Raw genomic sequence first — 15,276 nt, 5'->3', positions numbered from 1 at the left:
ACATTGGCACACTCAATTATTAATCTTTATAAAATATTTATATGCGTCCACCTTAAATTTAATTTTATTTTGTTCATAAATTTCAAAATTTTGATTTTTTAAAATGAAAATAAAAAAGCTTAAAATTTTTTCATTCAATTGTCGAACTGTCTGAACCGGACCGGGCCATGTGATGCTCGTCGGAATATCTACCCATGCCAAACCCGGAACTAAAACAGTTCCTTGCTTCTAGAAAATCCGTTGTCAGCCGCAGTTTAACGCTTTTCGTTCCTCCCGATTAGGGATGAATAGGGATGAGTATTGAATTAAAATCGAATCAAATTGAATTGAATTAATTAAAAATTAAATAAATCAATTTTTTTAATCGAATCGATCGAATTTTTTAATAAAAATCAAATAAATTAAATCAATATTTTATCGATTAATTCAGTTTTTGACTAAATTAATTGAATTAATCAATTTTTTTAAATATTATAAAAATTTTACTAATAAATTAGAGATTTATAAATTTATTTATTTAAAATTTATAAATTATTTTTTTAATTTAATTAATTCAGTTAATTCAGATTAATTAAATAAAAAATTTTAAAATAAAAATCAAATCGAATTAATTAATTTTTTAAAAAAATAATTAAAATTTTAAAATAATCGAATCAAATTTCTAATTCGATTTAGTTTGTTCGATTTATTCCGTTTAATGGAACGCCTACTCGATCCCTCTTTTTACAGCCTCCCCTCCTCTTCCTTTCCGCCCCGCACGCCACCTTCTTCCACTCCCTCCCAATCTCCCCCAGAATCCACGCTCTCCACTCGGATTGCCGATCGAATCCGCTTCCTCAAGTTTTCGACAGTTTCTTCGTCGTCGGCGGCGGGAAGCGGTGCTGATGCGGCGGATCTGTTCGCCGCTAATTGTGTCGCAGTGAAGGGAAACTTTCTGTCTTTGAACTCGACGGATTTGGGGTTTCTAGGGGATTTACACAGCGGGGGTTTGGTAACCAAGGGATTCCTGACATGGAATTCGGTCCTTCTGATAGCAGTGGTAAGCTTTCTCTAGCATCCCTTCCTTCGGATCGTGATGCTCTCACGATTTTAGGGTTACCTTTTTAGGTGTTTATTTTCTAGAATTTCATTAAAAAATCCAGTGAGTATAAGAAATTGATCGAAGATAGCTCTTCCCTGGAAAGAGGCAAGGTTGTAAAATTAGGATAGTTGAAACTTTTCCTGGTTTCCATTTATCTGGAGCTTAAGCAAATATGGAAATGAGTGAGCGCCGGATGCCAACTAGACAATAGTACTTACCCTTTCTCTACTCTCCATCATCCTACTTTCACCTAACTACGGTGTTGGTGCTGAACTCAGTTGGTCCCGTTCTTTACACTGTTAGCTTTTATTACAGGCCCCCTCTGTTGGCATTTGTAGTAATTATACATTAGAGGCTCAATTGAATGACATCTTTAAGAATGACATGGTTACTCATGAGAAACAAGGAATTTTCCCATTAGTGACACAGTATACTTTAATATCCAACCTAGGGCTCCTTGCCTAGGAGAATCCTTACTTCCGGCATTGTTGTAACTGCTGCAAGAACAACTTTTCACATGCACATCTGGGAAGGAAACTCAGATAATACCTGAAGCTTTCACCCACCCAAATTGGCAAATTATGTTCAGTGCTGATCAATATGCCATTGCATGTGATTCCACAATCCTTTTCCCTCAACATCATTCTGCTACTGTAACCAGCAATTCCTTTTGGTTTTGGTGCTTATGTTGCTAGTCCATCAGATAGTACCACTCCCTTCTCACACTGTATTCAATAAATGATCTGAAAGGCCTGCATACCCTGGAGCCATTGGCAACATTTATGGAGTTTGTTGCCCTTTGCTATTAGTGCTAACATAGTAATGTATTATGGTACGTCACAAATGGGTGACACAAGTTTTGCATGATTCTTCATTTACAAGTAATTTAATGTCACTAACTTCTTCCTAAAAAAAACACAAATGAAGGACACAAACTCTTCCTTCTTGTTTCTCCTTCAATAGAATTCATCTTTGCTTCCTCTTTCATTCTCTTGAAGCTAGACCTCTCTATTCTCATCGCTCCTCTTCTCCCAAGTCGGCTTCTCTATTGCCTAATTTACAGGTTCTCTCCTCATTTCCTAGAACTAACTCTAGAGTCTACATATTCATTCAGATGAATGAGACCGGCAAACAAATCTTACAGTTTTCCATTGAAATTGTAGTTTTTCGATGACTCTTAAACATGTCCGAGAAATTGGTGAAAATCAAATTGGCTCTTGTCAACTTCAATCTGAGTCAGTTGGTTGGTTCATATTGATATATATCAAGATTGATACCCATAGTTTTATTGCTATTCTTGTATAATAACAGGACATTGCAACATCAACATGCATTTAGCAATAGGATAGTGATGCAACACTGTAATCGAATCAACATTCACACAAAGAATTGAGATGGAATTGACATGCCTTGAGGGATAAATATCTTACAAAGATGATTTTCACACAAAGATTAACAAGAGGAACTTTTATCAAATTTAAAAATGAAAAAAAAAAGCTGGGAGAATTGGACCTCCTTTATAGATGCTAACCTAAACAAGAAATAATTGAATTGCAAACTAGGAAATAGATCATTCTACATTAAATTCCTACCAAAAGTATCATATAAATTAAATTTAATATTTAACACTCTAAAATAAAATGATTTCCATCTTAAAACACTTCCTCTTGAACTTAAAAGCTTTTTTTTTTAAGGAGGTGATTTTGCCAAAATAAACTTTTGAAAAATATAAAATTTTTAAACTCAATTTCTTTGTTTGTATTAGATAGTCATCGACTCGATTTCAATTTTATTGTCATTGTCAAGTCTCAATAGTGTCTATGGTTGATGAGAGAACAAGGAAGACAAGAATGACAACACATGAAATGAATGAGGAGCTCAACTTTGAACTGACATGTTTGTTCAGTTATCTTTGCTACTGTGAGGTTTTGAGATCTAGATTCCTTCATGTTTCTTCATTGTTTGGTCCTCAATATTTCTATTTCTGAGTTATGATGATATGCCACACTTGTGTTAGCTGAAACTATTTTTATATGAGCTGAACTTAAATGTAATATGTGCACCTTTTTTTTTCCAGAATGATGAATTTCATACATTAGTAGAAATTATACATCAAAATGTCAACTTCCTTACATTTTGTTTACGAGTTTGCTTGGCGTGTGATGGTATTTGAGTGGATGCAGGAACTGATGATGATTTTCCACCACCCCTTCAAAACAGAGGTGTAAGACGGCATATCACTGGTAATGGGAGGACCACAGTTGGTGCAATTCCATATGCTAGGGTGCAAAGTGATATGGAGATCCAAATACATCGTCTTGAGCAGGAAGCATACAGTTCAGTTCTTCGAGCATTTAAGGTTCAATCTGATGCCATTACATGGGTAATTGTCTGCTTGAATTGTCATAGCTACTCCATTAGTTTGGGTTTTTCATGTTGTATGCCTGATGGAATGATTTCTTCAGGAAAAAGAAAGTCTAATAACTGAACTAAGAAAGGAACTCAAAGTGTCAGATGAAGAACATAGAGAACTATTAAATAGGGTGAATGCAGATGATATTATTCAAAGAATAAGGTATGCTAATGAATCTAGACTCGGTTTAATATGTTTTGTTATAGTTATCAACTTTTTATAGGGAATGGAGACAAGAAGGTGGACACCAGTCGGGGGGTTTTGGTAATGTTCAATCAGATGTTCCTGCACCCAGTCCTACCATTTCAGCCTCCCGCAAAAGGCAACGAACACAGCCTGTTCCATCATTGTCTTTGGATGTACCATCTACGGGATTGCACTCACAGCCTGTTGCAGCTCCCATGCAACCATCACCATCAGCTGCTAAAAGGACAGCTACAACAGGAGTCAAAGGCAAGAAACCTAAGACTGTAAGTTATCTGGTTGATGAAAATATACTCTAGTCGTCTGTGATTTAGTCATTACGCAACTTATAGGTGCATCCTACGTCTTCTATTTAAGTGATATTGAAATTGCAGGGTCAGGCAGTACCTGGTGCTTCTTCAATGAAGTCTATGCAGTATTCTTCTTCAGGTCCTAGTGGAAGAGGCCATATGGCAAATAAGAATTCTTCTAGCGCACCTGCTCCAGTTGGGTTAGCTAAAACAGCACCGTATGACCCACTAATTGGGCGCAAAGTCATGACTAGATGGCCTGAGGATAATAACTTCTACGAAGCTGTTATTCATGATTACAACCCAGTGGAAGTAAGTCTGTGTGGTGATGTTACTGTTCCTCATCTTTTTTAGTGCATTATTAACTCTTGAATTTTCTGGACACCAACACTTGACAGGGTTTGCATGCACTGGTTTATGATGTTGGCACAGAGCGCGAGACATGGGAATGGGTTAATCTGAAGGAGGTAAGTTGATTGTTTCTTAAGAACTGCATGATTCATGTTTTGTCTTTATCTGCTTCTAACAACTTGAGTAGTTATAACCAAGATTACCACAATCATATTCCAACCATAGAATCACATTATCCTAGGGCCCAAATCATGCACCATGATTTGGAACCTCACTAAATGCGATGTAATCTGGTTCCCATCACCAAATCAGTTGTATTGGCAATTTAGCTGAAACAACTGTCTTATTCACTAGAGGGTTAGATGGAAGAGGAGGGGTTTAAACAAGAAATTGAACATATCTGTGTCATTGTTGTCCTTGTAAGGTTCTCCATGTTGCCTTCCTATGTTCATGCAGTTGCCAATTGACATCTGACTGTTCCAGCCATCTAAGTATCTGGGGGCAGCACTCAAAGCTTCACATTTATGGAAACTCTGCTCACTCTTTTCTGCTTTTAGATGGGGTTTCATTGGTTTTTTAAAATACATTTATCAGTAGAAAATAGCAAATAAACAATAATAGGAAATAATTATGTGTAAAACATAAGTTACAAGATACACACAAAATATTTAATGATCATAAAATTATTTTCAGGATATTGTGATCCACACAAGGTTTAATGTTTCCACTTGATTCTGTATTTCGGCCAAATACCAGAATGATACTCTTTTAGAATAGTATCATTCCATTCTGTTGGGTGTCAGTAACTCCGAGGAGGAGGAAGACGACCAACAATAATGGTGAATGATACTGTTCACTATTCTTTAGTGGATGAATTAGACGTATTGTAGGAATTTTGAATTATGGTCAGAGCTATGTGAATCTGGATCAGTCAGAGTACTTATGCAGTAGTGGTCAAGGCACCATTGATTACTACATGGTGTGCGGAAGGTGACTGTGACCGTCCTTGTCAGAGAGACCTGTTTTTAGCAGTTGCATTTGTTGAACCAGAGATGGATAAATAGGTAGATGATGTATCTATTATTCTGCATAGGGGAGTGTTTGCATGGATTTAGCTGTAGTGATAAAATATCTGCAATGCTATCTCTCAGTGACCCTCAAATATCTCACAGAACACTAGAAAGTCCCTTCAAATTTGCTCAAAAGATTGTTTTTCTTTTTAAAAATTCTGTTTACATATTGCTTCATTACCTCCTAATATTTTCGCATTTGTTTGTTACTTGATAAAGTACTTTTTTTTAGCATTTCTTTTGGTTCTTGTCTTGGGAACAAATTAACGTAGACAGTATGATACAAATGAAAAGTGTTCTCCTTTACTAAACTGAAGCTGAAGATGTGTTTTTTTACCATTGGCATGCCAAGTTTCTCTCATTTTATTTCATAATTTTTTCATATTCTTGCCATATCAGTCCATTTTCTTAAATTCTAAAGTTGGGGACCCATTTTTTTAGTAATTATTCATCACAAATAAACCTGGAGTGATTTGTCAAGTTTGGCTATGACTTTGTCATAGCTAACAAGTTTTGTACTTGATGCCTTATGAGTGGCAAGTGATTATTAACTAAATCTTCTCAGATTTTAGTTATTAGAGTATAATTCATCAGCTTACGACAGTCCCAACTAATGAACAATCATTATTGGCTTCAGGAGACATCATGAGCAATAATGATTCATCATTTCGTTTGATATCAATTGATGTTTGTTAATCATGTAACTCCAATGATATGCAGATTCCCCCTGAAGATTTAAGATGGGATGGTGACAATCCTGGTATCAGTCATCGTCCTGCTCCAGGTGTTGGTCCAGGTGTACCTGAACGTGGGTCTAAAAAACCTTCAGGCCGTGGCAGAGCAATTCCAGGAGCAGGAAGAGGTAGAGGAATCATGAAAAATCAGACAAAGAGTCGTATACAACCACCCCAGGATGGCATAGGCAAGAACACTGGCGATATTGAGATCCTTGACACCAAGATACTTATTAAAGAAGTATGCCTTGTAGAAATTCACTGTGCCTTTTGCCAGTCAAGTAATTTTTGACACAATTTACCTTTCAATCAGGTGGAGAAGGTTTTTAGTGCAAGTCAGCCTAATCCTAAGGGTATGAAGGATGCCAAGAACTTGTTGAAAGTAAGAAAATTTTGCCCATTTCATGTATTTCGCACGATATTGTTCTAAATTAATGTTGAGAGCTATGCTTGCAGAGTCATGAACAATCATTGATTGCTGCAATTGCAAGGCTTGCCGATGTATCAGATGGTGAAAGTGGTAAATATGCATGATAGATACTGTTGCCCTATCTATTTCCTTCATTTTATCATCTTAGGTTTCACTTATGACAGCAAATATATATATGCAAGCAAATAATTATACTGATATGTTTGCAAGTCAAATTAATCAACTGAAAATTCCTTCTTTGATTTTCCACTATTACTCACTTTCTTTCAGGTTTTTTCTTGCTGAAACTAATTTGCTGCCTTTTGCCCTTGGCAGAAGAAGACGAGCACCAGTATTCGCATGGGCAATCCATGGAGAGGGATCGGGGATGGAGAAACCGCATGATTGCTGGAGCTGGAGGACAAGAGGGCTATGATGGCAATCACTTGGGTGGGGACGGCGACGGCGACGATGATGACACATAACTTATGGCCCAAAAACATTTCGTCTCAAGTTTATATGCCGTGCCATAACTTAGCTAATGTTAAATTGCGTTCTCAGAGAATGACCACACACCTAGCTTCTTAGAAGATGAAATGCCAAACAAATCCTCACTTCCAACGTCGCAATGCATGGTTCTATTATCATGTAGATCACTGAGAAAGAGGTTCGAATTCTCAGCAAACCTATGTACCAAACTGCAGCGTTACAACTCGAGGTCGAGGAATGTGTTTGGCATGCATGTAACATTTATTGTTTTTAGTTGGTGAATCCATCAAAAGAGTGGTGATGGAATCACATATTTATGCTCCAATTCTAGATGGTCCACTCGTACTGCAACAGCATTGTCACTGTTAATTAACATAATGGAAATCGTTCTCTACCTGTCGATCAGGCGTAGTGAATTCAATAATCACGGGATTCGTCTTGCTTATGTATCCGTTGTACCAAGATGAGAATCATCCTCGTAGGGCATACTTAGTCACTGTAACTTGATGTACATATATCCGTTGCCGATAAAATTGTTTATATAAGGGTGCGAATCGCATGTATTACCTCCGTATGCTATATAATTATATAAGATGAGAAAAGAAAGACAAGAACAAGTTGTCCTATTTAATTACTCGCCGGTAGTGTATAAATCTACGGGCGTTATTGTCACCTACTAATTACTTCCTACCCATTGGCCTCTGATACCCACGCAGCCTTCTCATCTTCCACGGCATTCGCTGTTCGCTGTGGCTAAACATCTCGATATCCACATCGTCTTCTCATCTCCCTTCCATGATCGAAATCTAAAATGCACATTATATAAGGCAAGAAATCCCAACCCCACACAAACAATTGTCTACGTTAGGAACAGAATTGAGAGAGAACTTTTTCAAGGATGGAAGTATGTATTCCTATTCGTATTAATTCTCTCCTTCGATCCTTCTTACTCTCTTGCTGTATTTGCTTTCTTGTATTTCAATTGCTTGCAGGTCAAAATCTTAAACGGCAAGATCATTAATGTTAAGCTCGGAACAAAGCGAGCCTTGCCCGATGAAACCTCCACAAATTGGGAAGAACCAGGCCAAGGAAGGGTGAAGCAGATCCTTATCACTTATGGCATGGATGCCATCAACTCGATCCAAATGGTCTACGAACAAAATGAAAAGCTAAAACTCGCTCCGAGGCACGGCGGTGACGGCGATAATGTTTGCTCCGTAAGTTATTTAGTTTCTCATCCTCGTGGTCGTCGTAGTCAACGTTCAAAAATTGTCTAACATTTATATATATTTGTAAAATTTTTGTTTTTTTTTTCTATTCTACTTTTACATTCACATATTGTCTTGGCAGATTCGTCTTTGGCTCGACGAGCACATTACCTCCGTTAGAGGACACTTCGGAGTGACAAAAACTACCAACTACACGGTGATCAGGTCGCTCCGCTTGGACACCAACCTTGGCTCCTTCGGGCCGGTCGGCTGCGCAGAAGGCACGCCGTTTAGCTTCGACATCCCCTCCAGCAGCAGCCTTACGGCTTCCACGGCTGCTCCAACTCCATGTATTTCACTGCCATCGGCGTTTACATCAACATTTCGAATCTGAGATGCTTTCAGCACGTCCTTACAGAACCGAGTGACTCGCCGCGGCCTTCGCTTTACGTGGCCGGAAGAAACCCGCCGGCACTGCCACCGCCGTGTTTGTTGCTTCTTCCCTTGCATGTTCTACTAAATTTGGGGAAAGCGTTAATGAAGGGTTTTGTTTAAGTAGATTTTTATACCTTCGTTGTGCGTAAAATTAAGTAAAAATCATGGCAGCCAGTTGATTTATTCATAGACAACTTGTCTTGGAGTGGAGGAATTAATCCAGCATTGGCTCGATTCGTTGAGTGATGAGAGAGTCGCTTTCACACTTGTGAAAGAGAAAACTACTGCATGAGGAGGTCGCCTTTAATAGTCGTATGATCTTGCAAACAATAGAGAGAAGGGATTCCATGAGAATACTGCTGCCAATTGCTTCAATTCAAATATGTTCTCATCAAGGTTAAGCAATGGGGATTTGCATCACTTTTCATTCTACAAGAGCGTGATGCAAATCCTCATTGCTTGTGGCAATGGCATCAATGAAACATAAGCAAGGTGGTGACGGCACAATTTTTAATTATGTAAACCACATTTAATTTTGATCATCATTATCATCATACCAATCCATATAATTCCTAACTACATTATATCAAACATATTGATATTATTATTAAAGGAAGAAAATGGAGTATATTCCTTTCTTTTTTTTATGTTGTATTATATCCCTTTTATATTGCCAATTATGAAACTTCCACATATTTAATCTAATACAGTTCATGACCACCGCCCTGTTTCGCACCAGCGGCCGGCCGGGCATCCATCCGCCCTGTCTCCTATTCTATGGTTCGTCCGGATGCGGAAAGGCCACGCTGTTTACCTTTAAATTCAAAGACACCATCGATCCAGTTACGTGGCTTTAATTCACGTATCTCACTGACATCGGCGCCGTTTACGTCACCTAGCTCTTTAATTGTGCTCGATCGCCAGAGAAACTTGACCGTCACTGCCGCCACTTCTGCACATACTATAAGTTCATGCAAAGGATTATAGTAATAATGAGGTGACTTGAATGTCTAAATTTAATGCATGGATATGTTCAAGTTATATGTAACATTTCATTAAATTTAAGTATATGTCATATTGTCATGGGAGTGAAGTTGATGTTTCTTCATTTAAAGACATTGACTTGGGGAGGTTGGCTCGATCGATAGTGCTTTGCTCATTACCCGGGCCTTGTTTTTGCATATTGAAGCGACTTCAATGGCTAAATTAATGCATGGTTACTTTTATGTATCATGCATGGCAGCGACGTTAATATTTTTGCTTGATCATGGTTTATTCCTAAAGAAGAAACTTTAAATCGCATGAAGATTCTCTTCATTAATTCTAAGTCTATTTATTTTCCTCATAATCCAAATTTTAAACTGCATGCTTTGCATTGAATTATACAAATTACAGCTAATCCCTGTCAGTAATGCACCTAGATTAATTATATTAATATCTCTCCATTAGTTCCCTTAATTGAAAATGCAGTCAGAATAAAATAATTTTAGATCATTTTGAAATTGCTTTGAAAGGTCATTTGTAAATCTCGTGTACCTCCAATGAAGATTACTTAATTAATGATGACTTCTGATACCCACGTTGCCTTCTCGTCTTCCGCTGCATGCACTCACTGTTTGCTATAGTTTAAACCCATCTCGATGTCCACGTCGTCTTCTCATCTTCTTTTCGGGATCAAAATCTAAAATGCACACTATATAAGGCAAGAAATTCCAAAACAACACAAACAAATTCACTGCCTTAGGAACCGAAGATTAAACTGTTTCAAAGATGGACGTAAGCATCCATATTAATTCCCTCCTTTAATCCTTCTCTTCTTATTTACTCGCTTTATATCGTTTGCAGGTCAAGTTCTTATCAGGCCGGGTCATTATTAAGTCCGGAACAGAGCCAGTCGTCTCGTTCGCTTCAACCAGCAGCTCCGCTAAGTGGGATGAATCAGGCTACGGAAGTGTGAAGCAAATCCTCATCACTTGCGGCAAAGATGCTATCAATTCTATTCAAATAGTCTACGAACAACAAAATGGAGGCGTAAAACTCTGTTAATAAATCTTTTTTAATGACACCGGCTAAAAACCGACGATTCACAAGCGTTGGGAATTTGCATCACTTTTTTTTATATATAATTCCAATATAATTGTTCCGGCTAGTCAACCCACGGGTCAACAATATGCCACCTCAACCGTCAAGGGCCCCACGGGAAAGAAGGCCTGCAAAATCACTGAAGAACGAACGGGTTAGCTGGCGCCGGGAAGTCCCGGCAGGCCACTCCGACGCTCAAGTTAGGTTTCAGGTGGAAAGTAGTGAAAACGAAGAAGATAGTAGTGAGTATGAGAAGAATACGATGCCTCTTTCATACCTGTGAGAGGACTTATATACCTGTGAAGAGAACCTTCCACCTGTTAGCATGGCAGACTTTGAGGGTATCCGGGGGGACAACTTCTGATACTATCTGACATCTGTGTCAGGAAGATGGCATCTGAGGGACAAGGGCAAGCTGTCTGTAACCGTCTTCTGACGTGGCGATACCCCTGGCTTTTGTCGTTTAGCCAGAAAAGGGGAGATGATTGCCACAGGGAAGGAAGATGCCGAAGACATGAGCGTAGCCCGTTCCCTGCATATCAGTTTGCACGCTTCTTTGTCTGTAGTGTGAATTAAACTTGAGCCAGGATTGTTTATCGGAGTGGGAAATTATCTGGGACCGACAACAGTCGGGTTTACCCAGGACCAAGTGTGGAAAGGGGGCATTGTCCGGGCGAACCAGACATTGCGGGTGAAAGGCCGGGTGGACCGGGGTCCGGGGATGTGATTCCCGGGAGATGGCTCGGCAGTGTAGTCAATGTTTGGGCCGAGGTGTAGATGGTGCTGGCCGGGTGGACCGGGGTCCGGGGATGTGAATCCCGGGAGATGGCTCGGCAGTGTAGTCAATGTTTGGGCCGAGGTGTAGATGGTGCTGGCCGGGTGGACCGGGGTCCGGGGATGTGAATCCCGGGAGATGGCTCGGCAGTGTAGTTTTGGGCCGAGGTGTAGATGGTGCTGGCCGGGTGGACCGGGGTCCGGGGATGTGAATCCCGGGAGATGGCTCGGCAGTGTAGTCAATGTTTGGGCCGAGGTGTAGATGGTGCTGGCCGGGTGGACCGGGGTCCGGGGATGTGAATCCCGGGAGATTACCCGGCATACTTCTCGTATTCCCCTAGCCGAGGGTACCTACCTCGAGATTACGGGTCCCACTGTTGTCCACGTTAGCCACTTGGTTGACCTTTGGGGCCGCCTATGCCTGGGCCAGACTTCCTTGACCGTGGGCCCCTGAATCGGCCAGGCTGGGCATTCTATTGACCGACTGCGCCACGTCAGGCCTGGCAAGACTTACCACATCACAAGTCTCCCCGCCAAGTCTAGTCGAAGGAGGTATGCGACTGACTAGACATCAGTCTCACCGAACTTTCTCTCTCTATTTCGCACCATTCGCGTGTCGGAATACGATGGCATTTAAAAAGACGCATATGCCCGACGCTTCGCCTGCAGTGTCAGGCACGTGCCAGGGGCGGTACCCTCTTTGCAACGAGGTTTACTGCGGGAGTGTGGCGTGGATCAAGCCTTGGAAACAGAGCCTTTTCATCGAACGGCTAAGTGATGCCCTCCATCCGTATATATATAAACCCTACAGGTCGCTTTTTTGGCACCGCCTATACTTCGTCACCTTCTCCGGCGGCACAGCGTTGTGCTCACGGCGGTTGGGTTTCTTCCTCACTCTCCATTAGCAATGTCTTCCGAAGGACCCTGGTATGAGCACCAAGTATCTCACTTCAATGAGGAGACATTGTCGATACTTCAGGAACAGTACCCCATCCCGTCGGATCATGTCGTCGGTTTTCCTACGCCCGGCGATCGCCCCTGCCGGCCTCCAAAGGAGTATGCCACTTTCTTTCTTGACCAGATGCTTAGTGGTCTGCGGTTTCCGGTCCCCACCTTTTTCTATGAGTTAGCCGGTTTTTACCATATCAATATCGCCCAACTATCCCCAGAATCCTTCCAGCTTATCTTTGGGACTATTATTGTCTGTCGGTTATACAGTATTCACCTTACCGTGGCCCTGTTCCACTCTATGTATTCGCTGAGAAGTTGTGAACCTGGCATCTTCTTCTTCATTGCCAGACCGGGACTGGGGTTTCTGAGCAACCCGCGCGTGGCGGAAGGAGGATGGAAGGAGCGTTACTTCTACATAAAACCTCCTCAGGAATACCCATGGGCCAGCCGGTGGGCTCAGAGTCTTTCAGCATTTCAGCAGGGCGGCGAGGTGCCTACTAATGGTGCGCTGCGCAAAGCCCGTCAAATACTCGAGGGCCTGAACTTCGATGTAGATAAGTTAGTCAACAATGAGGCGTTGATGTACCGCGCAGGCTTAAGCCAGGCCAATGTTCCTCTAGGGGATAATTTATGTGAGTATGATATGCTCCTATTCTTCCCTTGGTGATGCAGTTTCTAATTCCTTGCTGTTCTATAGACTTGGTCATGCTAGGACATTCAGTCAACCAAAATGTGAAGTGGGAGTTAGCTCGTCCCAACAATCTCAGGGTAAAAGAGGATCCGGCTGATGACTCTTGGTTCGAGATTCCGACGCGAGTAAATGTTAAGAAGAAAGGTTCCTCGAAACCTAAGTCAAGTAAGACCCCAAAATTACAGAAATCAGCACCTTCCGATTTGGTGAAGTTGATTGAAGGACCACCAGCGACAAGGTTACGTAGTGCCCGACAGTTTGTGAAGGCTGAGCCGTCGCAGACAGCGCTATCACCAAGAGAGAAGACTTTGTCGGACGTACCCGAGAAGACAACTTCGGTCGCGCGGCCAGCGGAAGAGCAACCCCGACCGGTTGCCTCGTCTGCCCAACTTCAACAGGTTCAAGCGCCCTTACCATTGCCATTGCAAGGTCGGCCCCCGGCCAAAGGATTAGTAATTTACGCGTCCGCGGAGGGTGATGGTCAGAAACCAACCACCAGCGCTGCTCCCCTTCTCCTTCCCCCGGCAGGTTCTCCGAGGGGAAAGAAAAGAGCCAGGGAGGAAGAGCCTCCAGAGAGCTCTTCCTCAGGAGATCAGGGGGAGAAGCCCGGGAATAACTCGCCCCCAGACTGGGCTAAGCCAGCCCCCGGGTTCTTCTTGACTCTTCCACCGCCGGGAGCCTCTAATTCGACAATGTATCCGACGAGGTTCAGGGGGGATGTCCACTGGGTAGACGCTCCCGAGACTGCTAGGGATCGCTTACGCCGTTACGAGCACGAGGTGCTTCCCAAGTTAGGTCTGATCGATATCGTTGATGGTTTGTTTGAATCTCATGCAAAGGTAGGTCATCCTTCGATTGTGGTTTCTTCTTTCTCATTACTTCCTAGCCCTCATTCTTTGCCCGGGATTGTCAGGACGGACTAGCGAAGGAGGCCATCCGGCAACGCTTACTAGAGCTGGAGAAAGACTATGCTGACAAAGAAGATGAGCTGGCTATCCTTCGGGGTCAGCGATCATCATCTGAGGCACCAACCGTCGCGTATAAAGCGATTACAGACTTGCAAGAGAACACGGAGCACGCCGTTCAGGCTCGGCAGCGAGTGGAGAGGGAGTTTGCAGACTATAAAGTCTGGACTAAGGGCCTATATGAGTACATGCTCAATTGGCAAGGCCAATCTTCAGTTGATCAGCTGGCTTTGGAGGCTGCCCAAGCGGCTGAACAACAGGCGAGGGATGCTCAGTTGCGAGCAGAATATAGGCTAGCCGCAGAGGAACAAGACAGGAAAGCAATCGAGGCCCAACTAAATTTTGAGAAAACGGGCTTGCAGGAAGAAGTTCACAGACTGCGGCAGCAACTGGTGGAGTTTCAGTCTCGGGCAGCGGGCTTACAAGTCGATCTGGAGGAATCCCGGGCTAGGGAAGCCGACTTACGAGCCAATCTGCTGGAGCTGGAAACTAATCAGAACAAGCGATGCAAGACTCTGTTTGAAGTGGGGGTGCAAGGAGCGATCCGGCGTTTATTCAAAGCGGGGGTGATTAAGCGTGACATGGATCCTCAGCTCTGGGACCTTCGCAAGCACTTCTTCCGGCATTACACCCGCAGCACCGCGCCAAACCCCAGGGATAATAGATGCTCCACCTGTTCTTGCTGTGCCTCCTACTGGCCAGGATCCTGGTGTAATTGGGTCGGCCACCGTGCACCCTCCCTGTATTTCTGATGAGCTACCCCGAGAGATTGGTCCCGATCTATAAAAAGAAAATTTTTACTGTTTATGCTTATGGCGTCCCTTGCCCCATCTCTTGCATTTCAGTGTTGTGTGAGGAATAAATTTCCTATTGTCCGAGAGATTTTTCCGACGAGTTGATTTCCCGAGCGAACTACATGGTTACCCTCGTCTAATCTTCCTGCTTTCAGTTACCGATTACCCGGTCCATAGAGCTTATATTATCGGCAATTTTTGCGTTTCGGCCTCCTCGCCGCGTTCCAACATCATCATCTAATTTTGAAACTTTCCCGGGCGAGGGACATACCTTTTCGTCCTGACAGGCAGCATTCCATTAATGACGAGTGACGTGCAGGGTAATGTGCTATCCT

General features: G+C 42.2%; 1 protein-coding gene across 1 annotated transcript; it reads left to right on the top strand.

The window, feature by feature from the left end:
• The first annotated feature begins 739 nt into the window (after positions 1 to 739).
• On the top strand, positions 740 to 7,465 carry LOC141824752 (protein EMSY-LIKE 3-like). The gene is made up of 10 exons (XM_074712084.1): positions 740 to 1,039; positions 3,265 to 3,464; positions 3,547 to 3,656; positions 3,718 to 3,964; positions 4,073 to 4,300; positions 4,387 to 4,455; positions 6,130 to 6,384; positions 6,457 to 6,525; positions 6,600 to 6,663; positions 6,889 to 7,465. The coding sequence occupies exons 1-10, from the start codon at positions 1,012 to 1,014 to the stop codon at positions 7,035 to 7,037; spliced, it is 1,419 nt and encodes a 472-aa protein (XP_074568185.1). The 5' UTR covers positions 740 to 1,011; the 3' UTR covers positions 7,038 to 7,465.
• Positions 7,466 to 15,276: the final 7,811 nt, after the last annotated feature.

The sequence above is a fragment of the Curcuma longa genome, chromosome 3 (genome assembly GCF_044706935.1).
Source record: "Curcuma longa cultivar G26 ecotype Majalengka, Jawa Barat chromosome 3, ITB_CL_G26_1.1, whole genome shotgun sequence".
In the NCBI taxonomy this organism is placed as follows: Eukaryota; Viridiplantae; Streptophyta; class Magnoliopsida; order Zingiberales; family Zingiberaceae; genus Curcuma; species Curcuma longa.
The sequence above is the reverse complement of the archived record's forward strand: the minus strand, read 5'-3'. Positions and strand labels throughout refer to the sequence as shown.